Here is a 20136-nt window from a genome sequence, read left to right on the forward strand (position 1 = left end):
TGGTCCAGTTAAGTTTCTGATCAATGTCAGGGGGCGGCGTTTAGATTCTCGCTTGTTGGAGATAGTCATTGCCTGGTACTTCTGTGGCGCGAATGTTGTGTACAAGATTATGACAGGTTTGGATAGGTTAGATGGGGAAAGGCTGTTCCCACTAGTTGATGGTACAAGGACTAGGGGACTCGGATTCAAGGTTTTGGGCATGAGATACAGGGAGGATGTGAGGAAAAACTTTTTTGAGTGGCGAGGGCCTGGAACTCGCTGCCTATGGAAGTGGTGGAAGCTGGGACACTCAATGTTTTCAGGGGGAGACTGGATAGATACTGCAGGGAAATAAACTTGCAGGGCTACGGGGATAGAGCGGGGGAATGGGACTGACTGGATTGCTCTAGAGAGAGCCGGCATGGACTCGATGGGCCGAATGGCCTCCTTCATTGCCGCAATGACACTATGACTATGATCCTCCCCAAATTCATTACCTCACACTTCTCCGGACTGAATTGCATTTGGCACTTTTCTGCCCACCTGACCAGTCCATTGATATCTTCCAGCAGTCTACAGCTTTCTTCCTCATGATCAAACAGCCAACTTTTGTATCATCTGCAAACTTCTTAATCATGCCCCCCACATTGAAGTCTAAATCATTGATATATACCACAAAAAGCAAAGGACCTAGTACTGAGCTCTGCAGAACCCCACTGGAAACAGTCTTTCGGTCACAAAAACACCCATCGACCATTACCTTTTGCTTCCTGCCACTGAGCCAATTTTGGATCCAACTTGACACTTTCCCTTGGATCCCATGGGCTTTTACCTTTCTGATCAATCTACCATGTGGGACCTTGCTAAAATCAATGTAGGCTACATCAAACATGCTACCCTCATCAACTCTCCTTGTTACCTCCTCAAAAAATTCATCGTTAGTCAGACATGACCTTCCCTTAACAAATCCATGCTGACTGTCCTTGATTAATCCATGCCTTTCTAAATGACAACACCGTCCCTCAGAAGTTTTTCCAATAATTTGCCCACCACTGAGGTTAGGCTGACTGGCCTGTAATTTGCGGTCTATCCCTTTCTCCCTTTTTAAACAATGGTACAATGTTAGCAGTCCTCCGGCACCACACCTGTAGCCAGAGGATTGGCAAATGATGATCAGAGCCTCCGTTATTTCCTCCCTTGCCTCTCAACAGCCTGAGATGCATTTCATCCAGGCCTGGTCATTTATCTGCTATCAAAGATGCTAAACTCCTTAATATTTCCTCTCTCATGATGTTTCTCTCATCTAATATTTCACACTCCTCCTCAACTACAATGTCTGCATCGTCCCTCTCTTTTGTGAAGACAGACACAAAGTATTCATTAAGAACCATACCCACATCTTCCACCTCCACACACAGGTTACCCTTTTGGTCTGGAATAGGCCCTACTCTTTCTTCAGTTATCCTCTTGCTCTTTATATATTTACTAGCTGGGGGGGCCCGGCGTTGCCAAGGCTTTTTTGTAAAACGGCAGTTTACAGGGCCGCGCGGTTTATGGCCGGCCGCTGCCACTCCCCCGCTCTGTGTCTCAGGCCGAGCGGTTGTCAGGCCCGGCCCGAGTGACCCCAACTCGGCACCGGCGGGCCGGGAGCGGGATACTGTGCTGGAGCCGCAATGTGGGGGTTTGTTGTGCTGGTGCTGTCGGAATTTTAAAAATGGTGGTGACGTTTCGGGAGGCTGCAAGATTAGGCCCGCCCACACATGGAATGAAACGCCCACCCATGATGCACCGATTGGTCAACCATCAGGTCACTGAACTGTAGGATTGGTCAACGATCACGTCACTCAATGCTAATGAGCGGTAGGATTGGTGAACTGCTAATGAGCGGATCTTTGAACGTTTTTTGTATACTGTCCAAACAATTTTTGTCTGACCAAAAAGTAAATATGCCTATGACACTCCCCTGATCATCAGCTTTCTTTTGATATAACATATGTGTAGGTACGCTCTATAACTTTTGAGTGTATAGCGGACAGACAGACATACATACAGACGGACAGACACCACTATCCTTTTATCTTTGGGTTTTCCTTGATGTTACTTGCCAATATTTTTCATGCCTTCTCTTTGCTTTCCTAATTTCCTTTTTTAATTTCACCCCTTTTTATACTCTAGGCTTTCTGCAGTATTTAGCTCTCGGTATCTGACATAAGCTCTCCTTTTTTGCCTCATCTTACCCTGTATGCCACTTGACATCCAAGGGGCTCTAGATTTGTGAGTCCCACCCTTTTGCTTTGTGGGAACATATTTGCTCCAAACCCTCACTATCTCCTCCTTGAATGCCTCCCACTGCTCAGACACTGATTTACCTTCAAGTAGCTGTTTCCAGTCCACTTTTGATAAATCACATGACTGGCATTACCCCCTCAAAAATCCCACTCTTCACCCTTCTGTTCTCACTAACTGCCATTCCACCTCCAACCGCCCTTTCCTTGCCAACGTTCTTAAATATTTCTCACCTATTAGATCCATGCCCACCTTTCCTGCACGCCCTGAGGAACCAACCAGAGATCAGGCCATCTTAGACTGGGTATTATGTAACAAGAAAGGATTAATTAGCAATCTTGTTGTATGAGGCCCCTTGGGTCGGAGCGATCATAATATGATTGAATTCTTCATTAAGATGGAGAATGAAGTAGTTGACTCAGAGACTAGGGTCCTAAATTTAAATAAAGGAAACTACAATGGTCTGAGGCGCAAGTTGGGTAGGATTGATTGGGGAATGTCACTTGAAGGGTTGACGGTGGATAGGCAATGGCAAACATTCAAAGACCGCATGGATGAACTACAGAATTTGTTCATCCCAGTTTGGCATAAAAATAAAACAAAAAAGGTGACTCAACCTTGGCTAACAAGGGAAATTAGGGATTGCATAAGATCCAAGGAGAGGACATATAAATTGGCCAGAAAAAGCAATAATCCTGATGATTGGGAACAGTTTAGGATTCAACAAAGGAGGACAAAGGGATTAATTAAGGGGAAAATAGAATATGAGAGTATGCTTGCAGGGAACATAAAAACTGACTGTAAAAACTTTTATAGATATGTGAAGAGAAAAAGATTGGTGAAGTCAAGCGTAGGTCCCTTGCAGTCAGAATCAGGGGAATTTATAATGGGGAACAAAGAAATGGCATACCAACTAAATACATATTTTCGTTCTGTCTTCACAAAGGAGGACACAAATAACCTCCCAGAGATGCCGGGAACATAGGGTCTGATGAAAAGAAGGAACTGAAAGAAATCAGTATTTGTAGGGAATTGGTGTTAGGGAAATTGATGGGATTGAAGGCCGATAAATCCCCAGGGCCTGATAATCTACATCCTAGGGTACTTAAGGAAGTGGCCCTAGAAATAGTAGATGCATTGCTGATCATCTTCCAACATTCGATGGAATCTGGAACAGTACCCATGGATTGGAGGGTAGCTAATGTTACCCCACTATTCAAAAAAGGTGGTAGAGAGAAAACGGGGAATTACAGACCGGTAAGCCTGACATCGGTAGTGGGGAAAATGCTAGAGTCCATTATAAAAGATGTAATAGCAGAGCACTTGGAAAACAGTGACAGGATCGGACAAAGTCAACATGGATTCACCAAAGGTAAATCGTGCTTGACTAATCTACTGGAATTTTTTGAGGATGTAACTGGTAAAATAGATAAGGGAGAACCAGTGGATGTGATGTACCTGGACTTTCAGAAGGCCTTCGATAAGGTCCCGCATAAGAGATTAGCGTGTAAAGATAAGGCACATGGGATTGGGGGCAAGGTACTGACTTGGATAGAGAACTGGTTGGCAGACAGAAAGCAAAGAGTTGGAATAAGCGGGTCTTTTTCCGAGTGGCAGGCAGTGACTAGTGGGGTACCGCAGGGATCGGTCCTCGGACCCCAGCTATTTACAATATATATAAATGATCTGGACAAGGGAACTAGATGTAATATCTCCAAGTTTGCAGATGACACAAAACTGGGTGGGCGTGTGTGCAGTGAGGAGGATGTCGAGAAACTCCAGGATGATTTGCACATGTTGGGTGATTGGGCAGAAACATGGCGGATGCAATATAACGTGGATAAATGTGAGGTTATCCACTTTGGTGGCAAAAACAGGAAGGCAGATTATCTAAATGGCAATAGATTGGGAGAAGGGGAAGTGCAACGAGACCTGGGTGTCCTTGTGCACCAGTCGCTGAAGGTAAGCATGCAGGTGCAGCAGGTGGTTAAGAAGGCAAATGGTATGTTGGCCTTCGTAGCGAGAGGGTTTGACTACAGGAACAAGGATGTCTTGCTGCAGTTGGACAGGGCCTTGGTGAGACCACATCTTGAGTATTGTGTGCAGTTTTGGTCACCTTATCTGAGGAAGGATGTTCAGCGAAGATTCACCAGGCTGATACCTGGGATGGCAGGAATGACGTATGAGGAGAGATTGGGTCGATTGGGCTTGTACTCGCTGGAGTTTAGAAGAATGAGAGGGGATCTCATTGAAATTTATAAAATTCTGACAGGACTGGACAGACTAGATGCAGGAAGGATGTTCCCGATGGTTGGGGAGTCCAGAACCAGGGGACACAGTCTCAGGATAAAGGGTAGGCCATTTAGGACAGAAATGAGGAGGAATTTCTTCACCCAGAGAGTGGTGAACCTGTGGAACTCTCTACCACAGAAGGCGGTGAAGGCCAATTCATTAAATATATTCAAGGAGTTGGATATATTTCTTAAGGCTAAAGGGATATGGGGAGAAGGCAGGGACCGGGTACTGAATTTGGATGATCAGCTATGATCGCATTGAATGGCGGAGCAGGCTCGAGGGGCCGAATGGCCTACTCCTGCTCCTATCTTCTATGTTTCTATGAATCCGTCCAAATAGGTTTCTATCCCTTCTGCAGCTCTCAACGACTCTGATTCTCTGAACCAGACTGTTCAGAACCTTGGCGACCTGTTTGACCCCGAGCTGAGATTCCGACTCCATATCCTCTCCATCACAAAGACTGCGTACTTCCACATCTGTAATATCGCCCGCTTCCGCCCCTGCCTCAGCTTATCTTCTCTTCTGCTGATAAGAACATTGGAACAGGAGTAGGCCATTCAGCCCCTCAAGCCCGTTCCACCTGAGATGCTCTCAGCCATGCCTTTGTCACCTCCAGGTTATTCTAATGCTCTTCTAGCTGGCCTTTCATTCTCCACTCTCTAAACTTCAGCACATCCAAAACTCTGCTGCCCATATCCTATCCTACATCAAGTCCCATTCTCCCATCACCCCTGTGCTCACTGACCTACATTGGCTCCTGGTTCCCCAATGCTCAAATTTTAAATTCTCATCCATGTGTTTAAATCCCTCCATGGCCTAACCCTCCCTATCTCTGTAACCTCCTACAGCCCTACAACCCTTCAGAAACTCTCCATTGCTCTGATTCCTACCTCTAGTCCACACCCATCTCCCTTTACCCCGCCATTGACGGCCGTGCTTTCAGTTGCCTCGGTCTCTTGCTCTGGAATTCCCTCCCTAAACCTGTCCATCTCCCTCTTTTATCCTCCTTAAAACACACTTCTTTGACCAAGCTTTGTCACCCCTCTGAATGTTTGCTTTGGCTCTATATTTGTCCATCCTTACACCTCAGGGTGTTTTTACATTAATTATGCTACATAAATATACGTCGTCATTACTGATTGTGCAGCTGTGATGTTAGTGTGTGTTATGTAAGCAAACTGCGAACTATACTGTCAACTAAAAAAGGCCCTCACTACTCTGCACCATAGGATGTCCTCCTGCAACAATTTGTAATAAAGAGTTTGACCACTTTCTGCTCCCTCCCCCAGTGGCAGGCAATATCCTTGACGGTGATTGAGAGAGTTCAGATTGCAGCTGCAATCCTTGGCTCCTTGTTCCTCATCGCAAGCATTTCCTGGCTTATCTGGTCAACAATCAGCCCATCAGCAAAGTGGCAGAGACAGGACCTGCTCTTCCAGATCTGCTATGGAATGTATGGATTCATGGACATTGTCTGCATCGGTAGGTTCTCATTACTGAGTGTGTAAATAATATGAGGCGAGCGGAAGAGAGGAAGGGGTTTGGTGTGAGGGAGTTGGGCGCTGGTCTTCCCTCTCTGGGAACAAGATCTGAATCTGTTGGGTGCGAGGAGCAAACATGAAGTGAATTTAGGGGGTCTTGATCCCAGTACCTGATGAGCATTGGCCTATGGAACAAAACTGTCCATAATTGCAGTCTCACTCACAAAGGGCAGTGGACGGACACAACTATTGCCCGTTAGGAGGTACCCCGACAACGTATCACACCACTTCAGAGGACATGAAGAATCAACCATAATGTGGGGACTGAAGTCACATGTCAGCCAGACTGGGTAACAGGGGGTACCTCTCTTCCCTGAAACGCAACAGTGAACCAGTTGGGGTTTTCTGACAATCCGGGAGATACATGCACACATGTATAGAGCTGTGTGGTATTTTGTCTAATATACATACTACACATATATAGAGCTGCAAGATGATTATAATGCATCCATTATAGTATTACTAAAAATACTACATGTGCCCACACTTCCTGTTGCCACAAACCACACTTCCTGTTGTCACAACTCACACTTCCTGTTGTCACAATTTGTGGTAATGCTTCAATGTCAAAATCCAAACACCTTATAATCGCATTTCCCAATATAATGAGTTGTTGGTCATGGTTTGTTGATGAACCTTCTGGGAAAAAAAAATTATCCACTATTTTACTTGGTAACTAACATTTATAACATACTATCTATATATATATATATTAACATGATTAAACTTACCAATTAAATTATCTTTTAATGCCCTCCTTCAGGAATTGTCCCTTTAGATTGGAAAATTGCAAATGTAACTCCATTATTTAAGAAAGGTGAGAGAGAGAAACCAGGAAATTATAGACCCGTTAGTCTGTTGTGGGAAGTTATTGGAATCTATAATTAAGGACAGAGTGACTGAGCACTTAGAGAAATTTAAGCTGATTAGAGAGCGCCAACATGGATTTGTAAACGGTAGGTAATGTTTAACAAACCTAATTGAATTTTCTGAGGAAGTAACTAAAGTAGTAGACAGGGGAATGTCTATGGATGTAGTTTATATGGACTTCCAGAAGGCATTCGATAAGGTTCCACATAAGAGACTGTTGGCTAAAATTAAAGCTCATGGAACTGAAGGCAAATTATTGACCTGGTTAGGAGATTGGTTCGGCAGTAGAAGTCAAAGAGTAGGGATAATGGGTATGTACTCGAATTGGAAGGAAGTGACTAGTGGTATCCCACAAGGAGCTGTGCTGGGGCCTCAACTATTCACTATATTTACTGTATTAAGGACTTAGATAGTACAAATGAGAGCCAGATATCCAAGTTTGCCAATGACACAAAAATAGGTGGTATAGTAAGTAGTGTAGACGGGAGCATAAAATTACAAAGAGACATTGCTAGATTAAATGAATGGACAAAACTGGCAGATGGATTTCAACGCAGGTAAGTGTGAGGTCATCCATTTTGGACCAATGAAGGATAGATCAGAGTATTATTTAAACGGTGAAAAGCTAGGAACAGTGGCTTTCCAAAGAGAGGGCGGGTGGGGAGGAGTCTAGGACAAGGGGACAGAACCTTAAAATTAGAGACCGGCCATTCAGGAGAGAAGTTAGGAAATGCATCTTCACGCAAAGGGAGAAGTAGTATGGAACTCCCACAAAAAGCAGTAGATGCTAAATTAATCATTTTAAATCTGAGATCGCTAGGTTTTTTTCTAGACAAGGGTATAAAAGAATATGGAGCCAAGGCAGGTGGATGGAGTTAAGATACAGATCAGCCGTGATCTCATTGAATGACAGAACAGGCTCGAGGGGCTGAATGGCCTCCTCCTGTTCCTATGTTCTTTTAAAAATTTTACTTCAAGATCACACCCAGTGTCCAAAATCTGGGCTTCGACTGGAAATATTACCCCGGAAAAGTTGTAGAGCTTCGATCTATATGTCTGCATTCTGAGCATCTGTATTTTGCAGAATTCATCTGTACACCACGCAAGTGAGGACTGGAAAGTTTCTTTACCTTTTCTAAAATACTTGCGAATATTTTCAGAGATTCTTAAAGGTTTATTTCAGGCAGGTTCTCATTTAATGTATCAGCAAAGTTTCTGTTGTGAGATGCGCAGTTAGGCAGAGTCTGTGTTTGTGGCTGTGTTTGGGTTAGTGGCCCGGTCTGTGTTTGGGTTAGTGGCCCGGTCTGTGTTTGGGTTAGTGGCCCGGTCTGTGTTTGGGTTAGTGGCCCGGTCTGTGTTTGGGTTAGTGGCCCGGTCGGTGTTTGGGTTAGTGGCCCGGTCTGTGTTTGGGTTAGTGGCCCGGTCTGTGTTTGGGTTAGTGGCCCGGTCTGTGTTTGGGTTAGTGGCCCGGTCTGTGTTTGGGTTAGTGGCCCGGTCTGTGTTTGGGTTAGTGGCCCGGTCTGTGTTTGGGTTAGTGGCCCGGTCGGTGTTTGGGTTAGTGGCCCGGTCTGTGTTTGGGTTAGTGGCCCGGTCTGTGTTTGGGTTAGTGGCCCGGTCTGTGTTTGGGTTAGTGGCCCGGTCTGTGTTTGGGTTAGTGGCCCGGTCTGTGTTTGGGTTAGTGGCCCGGTCTGTGTTTGGGTTAGTGGCCCGGTCTGTGTTTGGGTTAGTGGCCCGGTCTGTGTTTGGGTTAGTGGCCCGGTCTGTGTTTGTATCTTCTGGTGCCCTGATAGCTGCCCCGGGCATAAGAAATAGGAGCAGGAGTAGGCCATATGGCCCTTCAAGCCTGCTCCGCCATTCAATAAGATCATGGCTGATTTTTGATCAGACATGAGTGAAGCCAGCCACTGCTGTAAATCCCAGAGCGCTCTCGTTCTGACTGTTGGCTTCTATTAGGAAGGTAATGCATTAGTTTAGTCTGACAGGCATTGGTGACCTGCTTGATGCAGCCGAGCTCTGCAGACTGCGAGAGGTAGGTAATGTCCCAGCAGCTGCCTGGAAGGAACCCGAGGTGTAAAAGTTTTGGGCAGCAGTGACTAACAAGCATAGGCAAAGCCTGGCCCCCCAATGCAGCAAGTGCTGCTGCAGGAAGCTGCATCAATCAGCGACAGCCTACCTGGTGAAGCACAGACTCCTGATGCACTGCTGCTCGGGGATATCCTGGAAACTGACTGGGCCGAGACCCTTTTTACCAGCTGTTCCCTCCTGCTGTGTTGGATCAGGCCGAGTGCTGCTCTTGATAAGCTGTGAGTAGTTCATCAGGACAAGAAGCAATCTGCAAGCCCAAAAATGCCTGTAGCAGATAGACCTTAATGACACCAGCTTCCAATCATGGCTGTCAGTTTGTGAAGCCAATCTCGTGCAGTTTTACTCGGCAGGTTTGCCTTTGGGCCTGGTGTCTGACGTGGTTAAAATCACGTCTGGGTCCATGTGACATCATGGGACCACTATTTGCATTGATTGGAGGCCCTGCTTCTGTGTGAGTTTCCAATTTCGGTCAGTTATAAAGTAAAAATAGCAGTTGGAGAGTTTTTGGTGGGACGGGGAGGTGATTTTAACTGCCCATCCCTGCCTGCTGGGTTCAGTTAAAATTGGGGCCTAACTGGGCAGGAGTGAAAAATAAACTGAGTTTGTTACATCTCAAGAGTTTAATAACCTTGCTTGTATGACAGAGTACGCAGGAGACAGAGTTCAGTTCACAGCCATGACTTCCAAGAGAGAATCTCTTCTCAACTCCATGCACTCTATTTCCCATAGTGCATTGCACATCACAACTACGGTAAGCTATGTGGAATAATTCAAATACAACATTCAAAATATACAACATCTCCTCCCCTCTTACATTTAATGTCCCAATAAAACCACAAAATTTTTAAAATACAATAACCTGGGAGTGAAGGTAGACTTCCTCCAACCATGGCTATGCCCATGGGGATTATTCTGCCCCAGATAAAGGGTAAGCCTCTGAACTATAAGTTCAAACGTATAGGGGCCTGCCGCTCTCTGGTAGGATACCGGCGGTCAACCTGGCTCTCCAGTTCATTGTCTCTCACAGGTGACGTCAACACAGGTGTAGGCGGCTGAGGTGCCTGTATACAGGTCTCCCTTGCTGATGAGATAGGGGCTGAAGCGGCTGCTTCCTCAGAAGGTGAGCCTCTCTGTGTAGAAGGTGGATGACCCACAGCGTCACCCAATGGCAGATAAACTGCTGTTGGTGGTTCAGTGGGTGTTGCTGCACTTCGTAGAAGCTGATCGGTGTGTCTCTTCCAGACAATGTCCTCGGTTGCCTGTACAGTATAGGATACTGGACCAATCTGTGCAATGACAGTAGCAGGAACCCACTTAGGTCCACCACTGTAGTTCCGTGCCAACACATGTTCACCTGGACTGAAGACTCTGTCTTTGGAGCGTTGTTCACGTCGCTTGATCTGCTTGTCCTACTGATACTGTACCACGTCTTTCACCTTTGGCGGTTTCAGCAGGTCGAAGTTGGTTCGTAGCTCTCTTTTGAGCAGTAGAGTGGCAGGTGATGCTTTTGTGGTCGCATGTGGTGTGTTCCTGTAACTCAACAGGAAACTATTCAGGCGCTGATGAAGCGTTCCCTGGCCTTGCGATGCCTTTAGGAGTGTTTCATGGTCTGAACAAACCTCTCAGCTAGACCATTGGTCGCAGGGTGGTATGGTGCAGCCCTGATATGTTGTACGCCATTCACCTGCAGAAATGTAGCCATTTCTTGTGACATCCACTGTGGACCGTTGTCTGAGACAAGTTGCATAGGAGATCCAAATCGGCTGAACACCTCACCTAACTTCTCAGAGGTGGTGGACCTCATTATAACAACCTCTGGCCACTTACTGTGCACGTCAACAGCCACCAGGAACATTCTCTCCTCGAATGGACCTGCAAAGTCTACATGAATGTGGTGCCATGCTTCCTCCGGAAAGTCCCAGGGGTGAAGAGGTGCAAGCTGTGGCACATTACGAACTCTCTGACATGAGGAACCGGTTTTAGCTTTGTCCTCAATCTGTCCATCCATACCCGGCCACCAGAAGTAGCTCCTCACTATTTCTTTCATACGAGCCATTCCGCAGTGTCCGGAGCATAGTTGCTGTAACACTGGTTTCCGTAGGATGGTGGAATAACCACTCTCCTCCCGCACAGCAAACATCCAGACTGCACCGACAGTTCGTTTCTCCTTAAGAGATATGGTTTCAGGTTTGGGTCATTGCTGTCAAGCTTGCCCCTGACAATGTCCAGCACTGCAGACAACACTGGGTCATTTCTGGTGTTTCGTCGGACCTGTGTCGAAGAAACAGGCACGTTCTCCACCTGCCTAAAATAGCAGATGTCCATGCTACGCGTCATAGGCTTGGTGACAGGCAGCGGCAACCTGGAAAGACCGTCGGCATTGCCGTGCAGGTCAGACTTGCGATATCTAATGTCAAATGTGTGTGCAGACAACAGCAGCGCCCACCTTTGCATTCTGCTCGCAGCAAGTGACAGAATCCCTGTATGTGGCCCGAAGATGGTCGTGAGAGGGCGGTGATCTGTAAGTAGGGTGAACTGTCTCCCGTACAAATATTGGTGAAACTTGCGAACGCCAAAAACGATGCTCAGTGCTTCTCGTTCTATTTGGGCGTAGTTAGTTTCAGCTCTGTTCAAAGCCCTAGATGCGAATGCTATCGGCTTCTCTTCTCCGTTTGGCATGATATGAGAAACGACCGCTCCCACACCATATGACGATGCATCGCAAGCTAACTGTATTGGTAATGAAGGGTTAAAATGCGTCAAAGCCTCTGACTTCAGGAGCGTGTCCTTTGCTGTCATGAACGCCTCCTGGCACTTGTTAGTCCATTCCCACTTCTTGTCTTTACATAGCAACTAATGCAGCGGCCTCAGCATCGAGGCTAGGTTCGGTATGAACCGTCCATAGTAGTTCAGTAACCCTAGAAAAGAACGCAGCTGGCTGATATTTTCAGGTGCTGGGGCATCCACGATTGCCTTGGTCTTGGACGGTGCCTTGTGAAGGCCTGTGGCATCGATCACATGACCGAGGTACTCAACTGATGCCTGAAAAAAATCGCAGTTATCCCTGCGAACTGAGTCCATAATCCCTCAGTCTCTGCAGCATTGCGTCCAAGTTACGCAGATGGTCTTGGTCATCACACCCAGTAACTAAGATATCATCTAAGTAGCACTGGACTCCAGGCAATCCACTAAGGATCTGGTCCATAGCACGTTGGAAAAGCGCTGGAGTTGATGTAATTCCGAAAGGAAGTCGACGATACCTAAATAGGCCCTTGTACGTCACAATAGTCAGCATTTCTCGTGACTGTTCATCCACATGCATTTGCAGGTAGGCTTGACAGAGGTCAATTGTGCTAAACTTCTGGCCCCCAGCAAGTCCCGCAAACAAATCATCAATATGGGGAAGCGGATATTGCTCCACTGACAATACAGGGTTAACAGTTACTTTAAAATCTCCACATATCCTAACTCCACCCCCTTTCTTGAGCACTGGTACGATGGGTGTTGCCCATTCACTCACGCTGACTAGTTCCAGTACTCCGCTTTCAACTAGGGCTTCTAAGTCAGCCTCGACTTTTGGTCTGATGGCATAAGGTACGGGTCGTGCCTTCATGAACTTGGGTTTGCTATCCTGCTTAATACGAAGCTTCACAGTAATATCTTTCATGGTACCCAGTTCTCCATTAAAGACTTCTGCATGTTTCTTTAAGATGGCGGGTAAGCCTGGTGTGATGAAATATTTCTATTCATCACTGCCTGTGACTGAGATCGGTTTCAGTGTCATTTCCCTTCCCCCAGACCTCATTGTATTGTGTACTGGAATGTGCTGTATTGTATACTGGAATGTGCTGTGTGTAGGGCTCCGCCCATACCTGGCCCCGTTTGTAAGCTAGCTTCAGTCTAGCCCCAGTCTCCAGAAGGACGACATCTCTCTCGCTTACATGTTTCGTTCTAAGTTAATAAAAGCCTTGTTTTGTTCTGCTACCTTCGAGTCTCGGAATTATTGAGGCACATCACCTGGATCATTGTGTAACATCATGTAGACTGATGACCAGTCTAATTTTATTCTCTCCACCCACGAACGTCCCAGCAGGGAGGGGTAGTCTCCTTTAACTACGTAAAGTGGTAACTTCCTAGTTTGTCCATTCAACTGAACTGTGACCTCAGTGATACCTCTCACGGTTACTCTTTCACCGGTATATATCTTTAACGCTATGTTAGCTGGCTGAAGTGGAAGGTGCTTTAATGTCTTTTTGTAGACTGTCTCTGACATAAGAGATACTGCTGCCCCGGTATCGATCTGCATTCGCACAGGCTGCCCCTCTAGCAAGGGTGAGACCCAGTAGCCATGCGAATCCCCAGCTACAGTCAGCACGTTCAGTGATAGTTCATCCTCTGAAGTGTCACTTGCCTCTGTTTTGTCCTGTTCTACAGAGCGGACATGCTGCTTTGTCTTTTGTCTGAATGTTTTATTTCTTCCTTCCGTCTTTGATGTTTTCTCTGTCCTTTTTATTTCTGCATGCGCGCTGAATATGTCCCTTTTTACCACAGCTGTGGCAATCCATGTCCACACACCAGCATGCAGACGCAAGATGCCCCGTTTTGCCACAACGGAAGCATGGCCCTTGGCTCTCTGTTCTTACTTTGTGCAATTTTTCTGTTGCACCCAACTGTTGAGCTTCCTTAGCTGCCAATTCCATGGAAATACTGATTTCAGTGGCCTTTTGTAGAGTCAGATTACTCTCCGTTAATAGTCTCTTCTGTATGGCTTCAGTTCTCATACCACACACTAGCCTGTCTCTTATAGTATCATTTAGCACGTCATTAAACTCACAGTGCTCTGATAGTCTTTTTAGTGCAGCTACAAACATGGTCACTGTTTCTCCTTCTTCCTGGTTACGCCTGTGGAACCTAAACCTCTCAGCTATGACTAGGGGTTTGGGTGAAAAATGCCCTTTTAGTATCTTCACAATTTCGCTATATTGTTTAGTCCCTGGTTTATCTGGCTGCACTAAAGTACGCAAAAGATTGAAAGTCTTTGGTCCCATCATACTTAACAATGTAGGTACTATCTTGTTCCCTCCAATGTCATTTGCTTGTGTGAAGTATTCAAATCGTTCTGTGTATGAGCTCCATTGTTCGACATTCTCATCAAACGGTCCAATGTTAGCGATAATTCCAGCCATTTTCCTTCTCTCAGGCTCCTAATTATCATCCACTAAGGATCCTTCCAATGTTGAACTCAACTAAAATCACTATCAGTTATTTAGTGCTTCAAGTCACAGATCATTTCACAGTTGAATAAATGTCCTTCCTGATTTACTCACTGCTTTTCCTCCCCTTCCTCAAGTCGTTAGTACCTTATACGCCGTCTCGTCTTCCCGCCATTGCAAGCTCCTTTATCCTCGAGCCAGCCTCACTTTAATAACTGTCCACGGCAAAAATAACAGTTTTAAACACGTAAAACCCGACTATCTTCCGCACAGCAGAGCCACGTAAGTTCAGACGTCCTCGTCGCCACTTTTGTTACATCTCAAGAGTTTAATAACTTGCTTGTATGATAATTAGAAGAGTACGCAGGAGACAGAGTTCAGTTCACAGCCATGACTTCCCAGAGAGAATCTTCTCAACTCCATGCACTCTATTTCCCATAGTGCATTGCACATCACAACTACGGTAAGCTATGTGGGATAATTCAAATACAACATTCAAAATACACAACAGAGTTATAATATTTTTAGGAGGGACATGAAGAGGATTGGCAATATTGGTGAAAAAACATGTGGCAGGTACTCCCACAGTGCTGTTAGGGAAGAAGTTCCAGGATTTTGACCCAGCAACGATGAAGGAATGGCGATATACTTCCAAGTCAGGATGATGTGTGACTTGGAGGGGAATTTAGGAAGTGGTGGTGTTCCCATGCATCTGCTGCCTTTGTCCTTCTAGATGGTAGAGGTCGCGGGTTTGAGAAGTGCTGTCAAAGAAGCCTTCTCAATGAACATACGTTCCCTTGAGGAATAAAAACTCCACAGTAAAAGAGGTCCAACTATGGCTAACTAGAGAAATTTAAGGATAGTATTAGATTAAAAGAAGAGGCTTACACAATATTGCCAAAAAGAGTTGCAAGCCTGATGATTGGGAAGGTTTTATAAATCAGCAAAGGATGACTAAGAAATTGATAGAGGGAGAAAATAGAAAGTAAACTAGCAATATAAAAACAGTAATACAAAGAAAATACTGCAGATGCTGGAAATCTGAAATAAAAACAGAAAATGCTGGAAATACTCAGCAGGTCAGGCAGCATCTGTGAAGAGAGAAACAGAGTTAACGTTTCAGGTCGATGATCTTTCGTCAGAACTGGAAAAAAGCAGGAAATGGTAGATTTTTAAGCAAGTGTAGGAGCTGGGAAAAGGGGGAGGGGATGAAAGAACAAAAGGGAAGGTCTGTGATAGGATAGAAGGCAGGAGAAGTTAAGAGACCTTAAGAGATATTCAAGGCAAAAGGAGATGGTAATGGAACAGGTTATGAAAAAAAGGATGGTTCTAGATGAAGTGTAAATTGTGCTGGCAGAATGAAAGACAGTTTGGAAAAGCTTTTACAATTAGGTAAAAAGGAAGAGATTAGCAAAAGTAAACATAGGTCCCTTAGAGGCTGAGACATGAGAAATTATAATAGGGAATAAGCAAATGGCAGAGATGTTAAACAAATAATTTGTGTCTGTCTTCACAGTTGAGGACTCAAAGAACATTGTGGGGAACCAAAGGTCTAATGAGAGTGAGGAACTTAAAGTAATTAATATTAGTAAAGAAAAAGTACTGGAGAATTAATGGGACTGAAAGCCAACAAATCCCCTAGCCCTGATGGCCTACATTCTAGGGTTATAAAAGAGATAGTGGATGCAATGGTTGTGATCTTCCAAAATTCCCTAGATTCTAGAATGGTCCTAGTGGATTGGAAGGTAGCAAATGTAACCCTGCTATTCAAGAAAGGAGGGAGAGAGAAAACGGGGAACTATAGGCCAGTTGGTTGGACATCAGTAGTAGGGATAATGCTAGAATCTATTATTAGGACGTGGTAACGGGGCACTTGGAAAAATCACTATGATTGGGCAGAGTTATGAAAGGGAAATAGTGTTTGACAAATGTATTAAGAGTTTTTTGAGGGTGTAACTAGCAGGGTAGATAAGGGGGAACCAGTGGATATAGTATGTTTGGATTTTCAGTAGGCATTCGATAAGGTGTTACACAAGATTAGGGCTCATGGGATTAGGGACAATATATTAGCATGGATTGAGGATTGGTTAACAAACAGAAAACAGAATAGGAATAAATGGGTCATTTCGGGGGTGGCAGGCTGTAACTAGTGGAGTGCCATAAGGATCAGTGCTTGGGCCTCGGGTATTTACAATCTATATCAATGTCTTAGATGAGGGGACAGAGTGTAATATATCCAAGTTTGCTGACGATACAAAGCTAGGTGGGAAAGTAAGCTGTGAGGAGGACGCAAAGAGGCTGCAAAGGGATATAGACAGGTAAAGTGAGTAGGCAAGAAGGTGGCAGATGGAGTATAATGTGGGTTAGTGTGTAATTATGTACTATGGTCGAAAGAATGGAAAAGCAGAATATTTTTTAAAGATGAAATACTAGTAAATGTTGGTATACAGAGGGATTTGGGAGGATTTGTGCACGTATCACAAAGTTAACATGCAGGTACAGCAATCAATTCGGAAGGCAAATGGTATGTTAGCATTTATTGCAAGGGGGTTAGAAACACAGAAGATAGGGGCAGGAGTAGGCCATTCGGCCCCTCGAGCCTGTTCCGCCATTTAATGAGATCATGGCTGATCATCCAAATTCAGTACCCTGTCCCTGCTTTCTCTCCATATCTCTTGATCCCTTTAGCCTTAAGAAATATATCTAACTCCTTCTTGAATATATTTAATGAATTGGCCTCGACTGCCTTGTGTGGTAGAGAATTCCACAGGTTCACCACTCTCTGGGTGAAGAAATTCCTCCTCATCTTAGTCCTAAATGGCTTACCGCTTATCCTTAGACTGTGACCCCTGGTTCTGGACTCCCCCGCCATTGGGAACATCCTTCCTGCATCTAGTCCCGTTAGAATTTTATAAGTTTCAATGAGATCCCCTCTCATTCTTCTAAACTCTAGCGAATATAAGCCTAATCGACCCAATCTCTCCTCATACGTCATTCCAGCCATCCCAGGTATCAGTCTGGTGAATCTTCGCTGAACTCTCTCCATGGCAAGAACATCCTTCCTCAGATAAGGTGACCAAAACTGCACACAATACTCAAGGTGTGGTCTCACCAAGGCCCTGTACAACTGCAGCAAGACATCCTTGCTCCTGTAATCTAATCCTCTCGCTATGAAGGCCAACATACCATTTGCCTTCTTAACCGCCTGCTGCACCTGCATGCTTACCTTCAGCGACTGGTGCACAAGGACACCCAGGTCTCGTTGCACTTCCTCTTTTCCCAATCTATTGCTGTTCAGATAATAATCTGTCTTCCTGTTTTTGCCACCGAAGTGGGTTGGAGTATCAGAGTAAGGAAGTTTTGCTGCAATTATACAGGGCTATGGTGAGACCACCCTGGAGTACTGTGTACAGTTTTGGTCTCCTTACCGAAGAAGGGGTGCAACAAAGGTTTACTAGATTGATTCCTGGGATGAGAGGGATGTCCTATGAGGAGAGATTGAGTAGAATGGGCCGATATTCTCTGGAGTTTAGAAGAATGAGAGGTGATCGCATTGAAATTTATAAAATTCTTAGTGGGCTTGGCAGTGTAGATGCTGAGAGGCTGTTTCCCCTGGCTGGAGAGTCTAGAACTACAGGTCACAGTCTTAGGACAGAGATGAGGAGAAATTTCTTCACTCAGATGGTTGTGAATCTTTGGAATTCTCTACCCCAGAGGGCTGTGGATGCTCAGTCGTTGGGTATATTCAAGACTGAGATCGAGAGATTTTTTGGGGCACTAAGGGGATCAGGCAGGAAAGTGGAGTTGAGCTCAATGATCAGCCATGATCTTATTGAATGGCGGAGCACTGCTGCCCCTAATTCTTGTGTTTTTATATTCAAATCTGCAATAAGCCAGAAAAGGGTTCATGAATTCTGGGTTTTATAGACAAGGGCATTGAACACAAAAACAAGGAGATGATCAATCTGCACAAGACATTGATTGGGCCGTAGCTGGAGACTGTGTGCAGATTCGGACATCCCATTTTAGGAAGGATCTTTGAGTCATGGAGAAGGTCCAGCGTAAATTCTCTGGGATGAGAAGATTTACTGAAGATTAATATTCTGGGGTTGTATTGACGAGCAGAGAAGATTAATGGGAATCTAATAGAAGTGTTCAAAATGATGAACGGGTTTGAGAGGGTAAATGATGAAAGATTACTTCTACTGGCTGGTGAATTGGTAAAGGGGACACTGACTCAGGATTAGTATTAGAAGCAAAACAAGTCCCTGGCATCTGGAATCCACTGCTGCATCTGGCTGAATCAATCAACACTTGAGATACAATTAGATAAACACGCAAAGGAAATATTAAAAGGTATTGGGATAGAGCAGGGAAAGGGAATTATATAAGCTCCGATGTGGAGCCAACACCAGCCCAGACACATCAAGCCAATTGGTCTCATTTTATGTTAAGATTACAGTGATTTTATCATCACAAGTAACTGGGATTGAGCTGGGCTCCGGCAGTAACACTGACAAGACCTTTGACTGCTCTTTCCGTTCTGCTTTTCCAGGACTGATTATTCATGAGGGACCGTCTGTATATCGAATCTTTAAGCGTTGGCAAGCTGTTAACCAGCAGTGGAAAGTACTGAACTATGAAAAATCCAAGGACATGGAGGATCAGAAGAGCGGCATGAACCGTAATAGGAACTCACGGGCCGAACGCTCATCTACCACACACAACAGTTCCAGAGGCAACCGGCCAATGGGAACCATGTCCAATCACCACTGTGCATATACCATTCTACACATTCTCAGCCACTTGAGGCCTAATGAACAGAGGCACCAAACAAGCACAAGCAGAGAACTGGTGATGAGGGTGACTACAGTCTGATGACAAGAGCTGCCTTAAGGACATCTTGATGAGGCACTGTTAAACATGGGAATGACCGCAGGAGGAAGAATGAATAGGCCGAGATTGAGACAGTGATGGTAGAAGGACAGTACCAGGCACCATGAATCTACCAGGGCTGCCTGTGGAGAAAGGCCACAATCGAGGCTACACAGGACAATGGAAATTAGTCCAGTTCACAAATTACAGTCACTGTATAATCTGAACTGCCTGTGAAACAAGATAAAAATGGCCACAACTGTTAAACAATTCTCTCAACACCATCTCATTATTTAACTCCAGTTCTGAGCCAAATTGCCAGAGAGTCAAACAATGGTCGATTACAGTCTGGATAACCTCACCCTGATCCAGGCTCAATATTCTCATTGTACAGATAGTCTTATCTTTACGATATTCCCATTGCCTCTCGCTGGCATCTGTATGCGGCTGAACCAGACTGTTCGCAAACTTGGTGTTGTATTTGACTCCAGGATGAGCTTCCATCTATCACCAAGACCACCAACTTGCACCTCTGCAACATCACCCGTCTCTGCTCCTGCCTCAGCTCATCTGCTGCTGAAACCCTCGTCCATGCCTTTGTTACCTCTAGACTTGCCTAATCCAATGCTCCCCTGGCCGGCCTCCCGTCTTCCACCCTCCATAAACTTGAGCTCATCCAAAACTCTGCTGCCCGTATCCTAACTTGCACCAAGTCCCGTTCACCCATCACCCGTGTTCGCCGATCTACATTGGCTCCCGGTCCGGCAACACCTCCAATTTAAAATTCTCATTTTCAAATCCCTCCATGGCCTCATCACCTTCCCTATCTCTGTAGCCTCCTCCAGCTCTACAAGCCTCCGAGATCTCTCACTCCTCCAATTCTGACCTCTTGCAAATCACCAATTTTAATCACGCCACCCTTGGCGGCCGTGCCTTCAGCTGCCTAAGCTCTGGAGTACCCTCCCTAAACCTCTCCTCCTTTAAGATGCTCC

The 20136-nt window shown here is 45.4% G+C and overlaps 1 protein-coding gene across 1 annotated transcript in view; it reads left to right on the plus strand.

Annotated features, from left to right (window-relative positions):
- The window catches only part of LOC147120738 (E3 ubiquitin-protein ligase MARCHF4-like), a 56698-nt gene extending 37238 nt beyond the window's left edge, over positions 1–19460 (plus strand). Inside the window, exons 3-4 of the mRNA XM_085986971.1 lie at positions 5850–6042; positions 18825–19460. Of these exons, the coding sequence (XP_085843097.1) occupies positions 5850–6042; positions 18825–19147 (516 nt within the window). The 3' untranslated portion in view covers positions 19148–19460. The remainder of the gene's footprint in view (positions 1–5849; positions 6043–18824) is intronic.
- Positions 19461–20136: the final 676 nt, after the last annotated feature.

Source organism: Somniosus microcephalus, chromosome 4 (assembly GCF_052327205.1).
Source record: "Somniosus microcephalus isolate GS21.2 chromosome 4, FLI_Smic_1.0, whole genome shotgun sequence".
Classification (NCBI taxonomy): domain Eukaryota; kingdom Metazoa; phylum Chordata; class Chondrichthyes; order Squaliformes; family Somniosidae; genus Somniosus; species Somniosus microcephalus.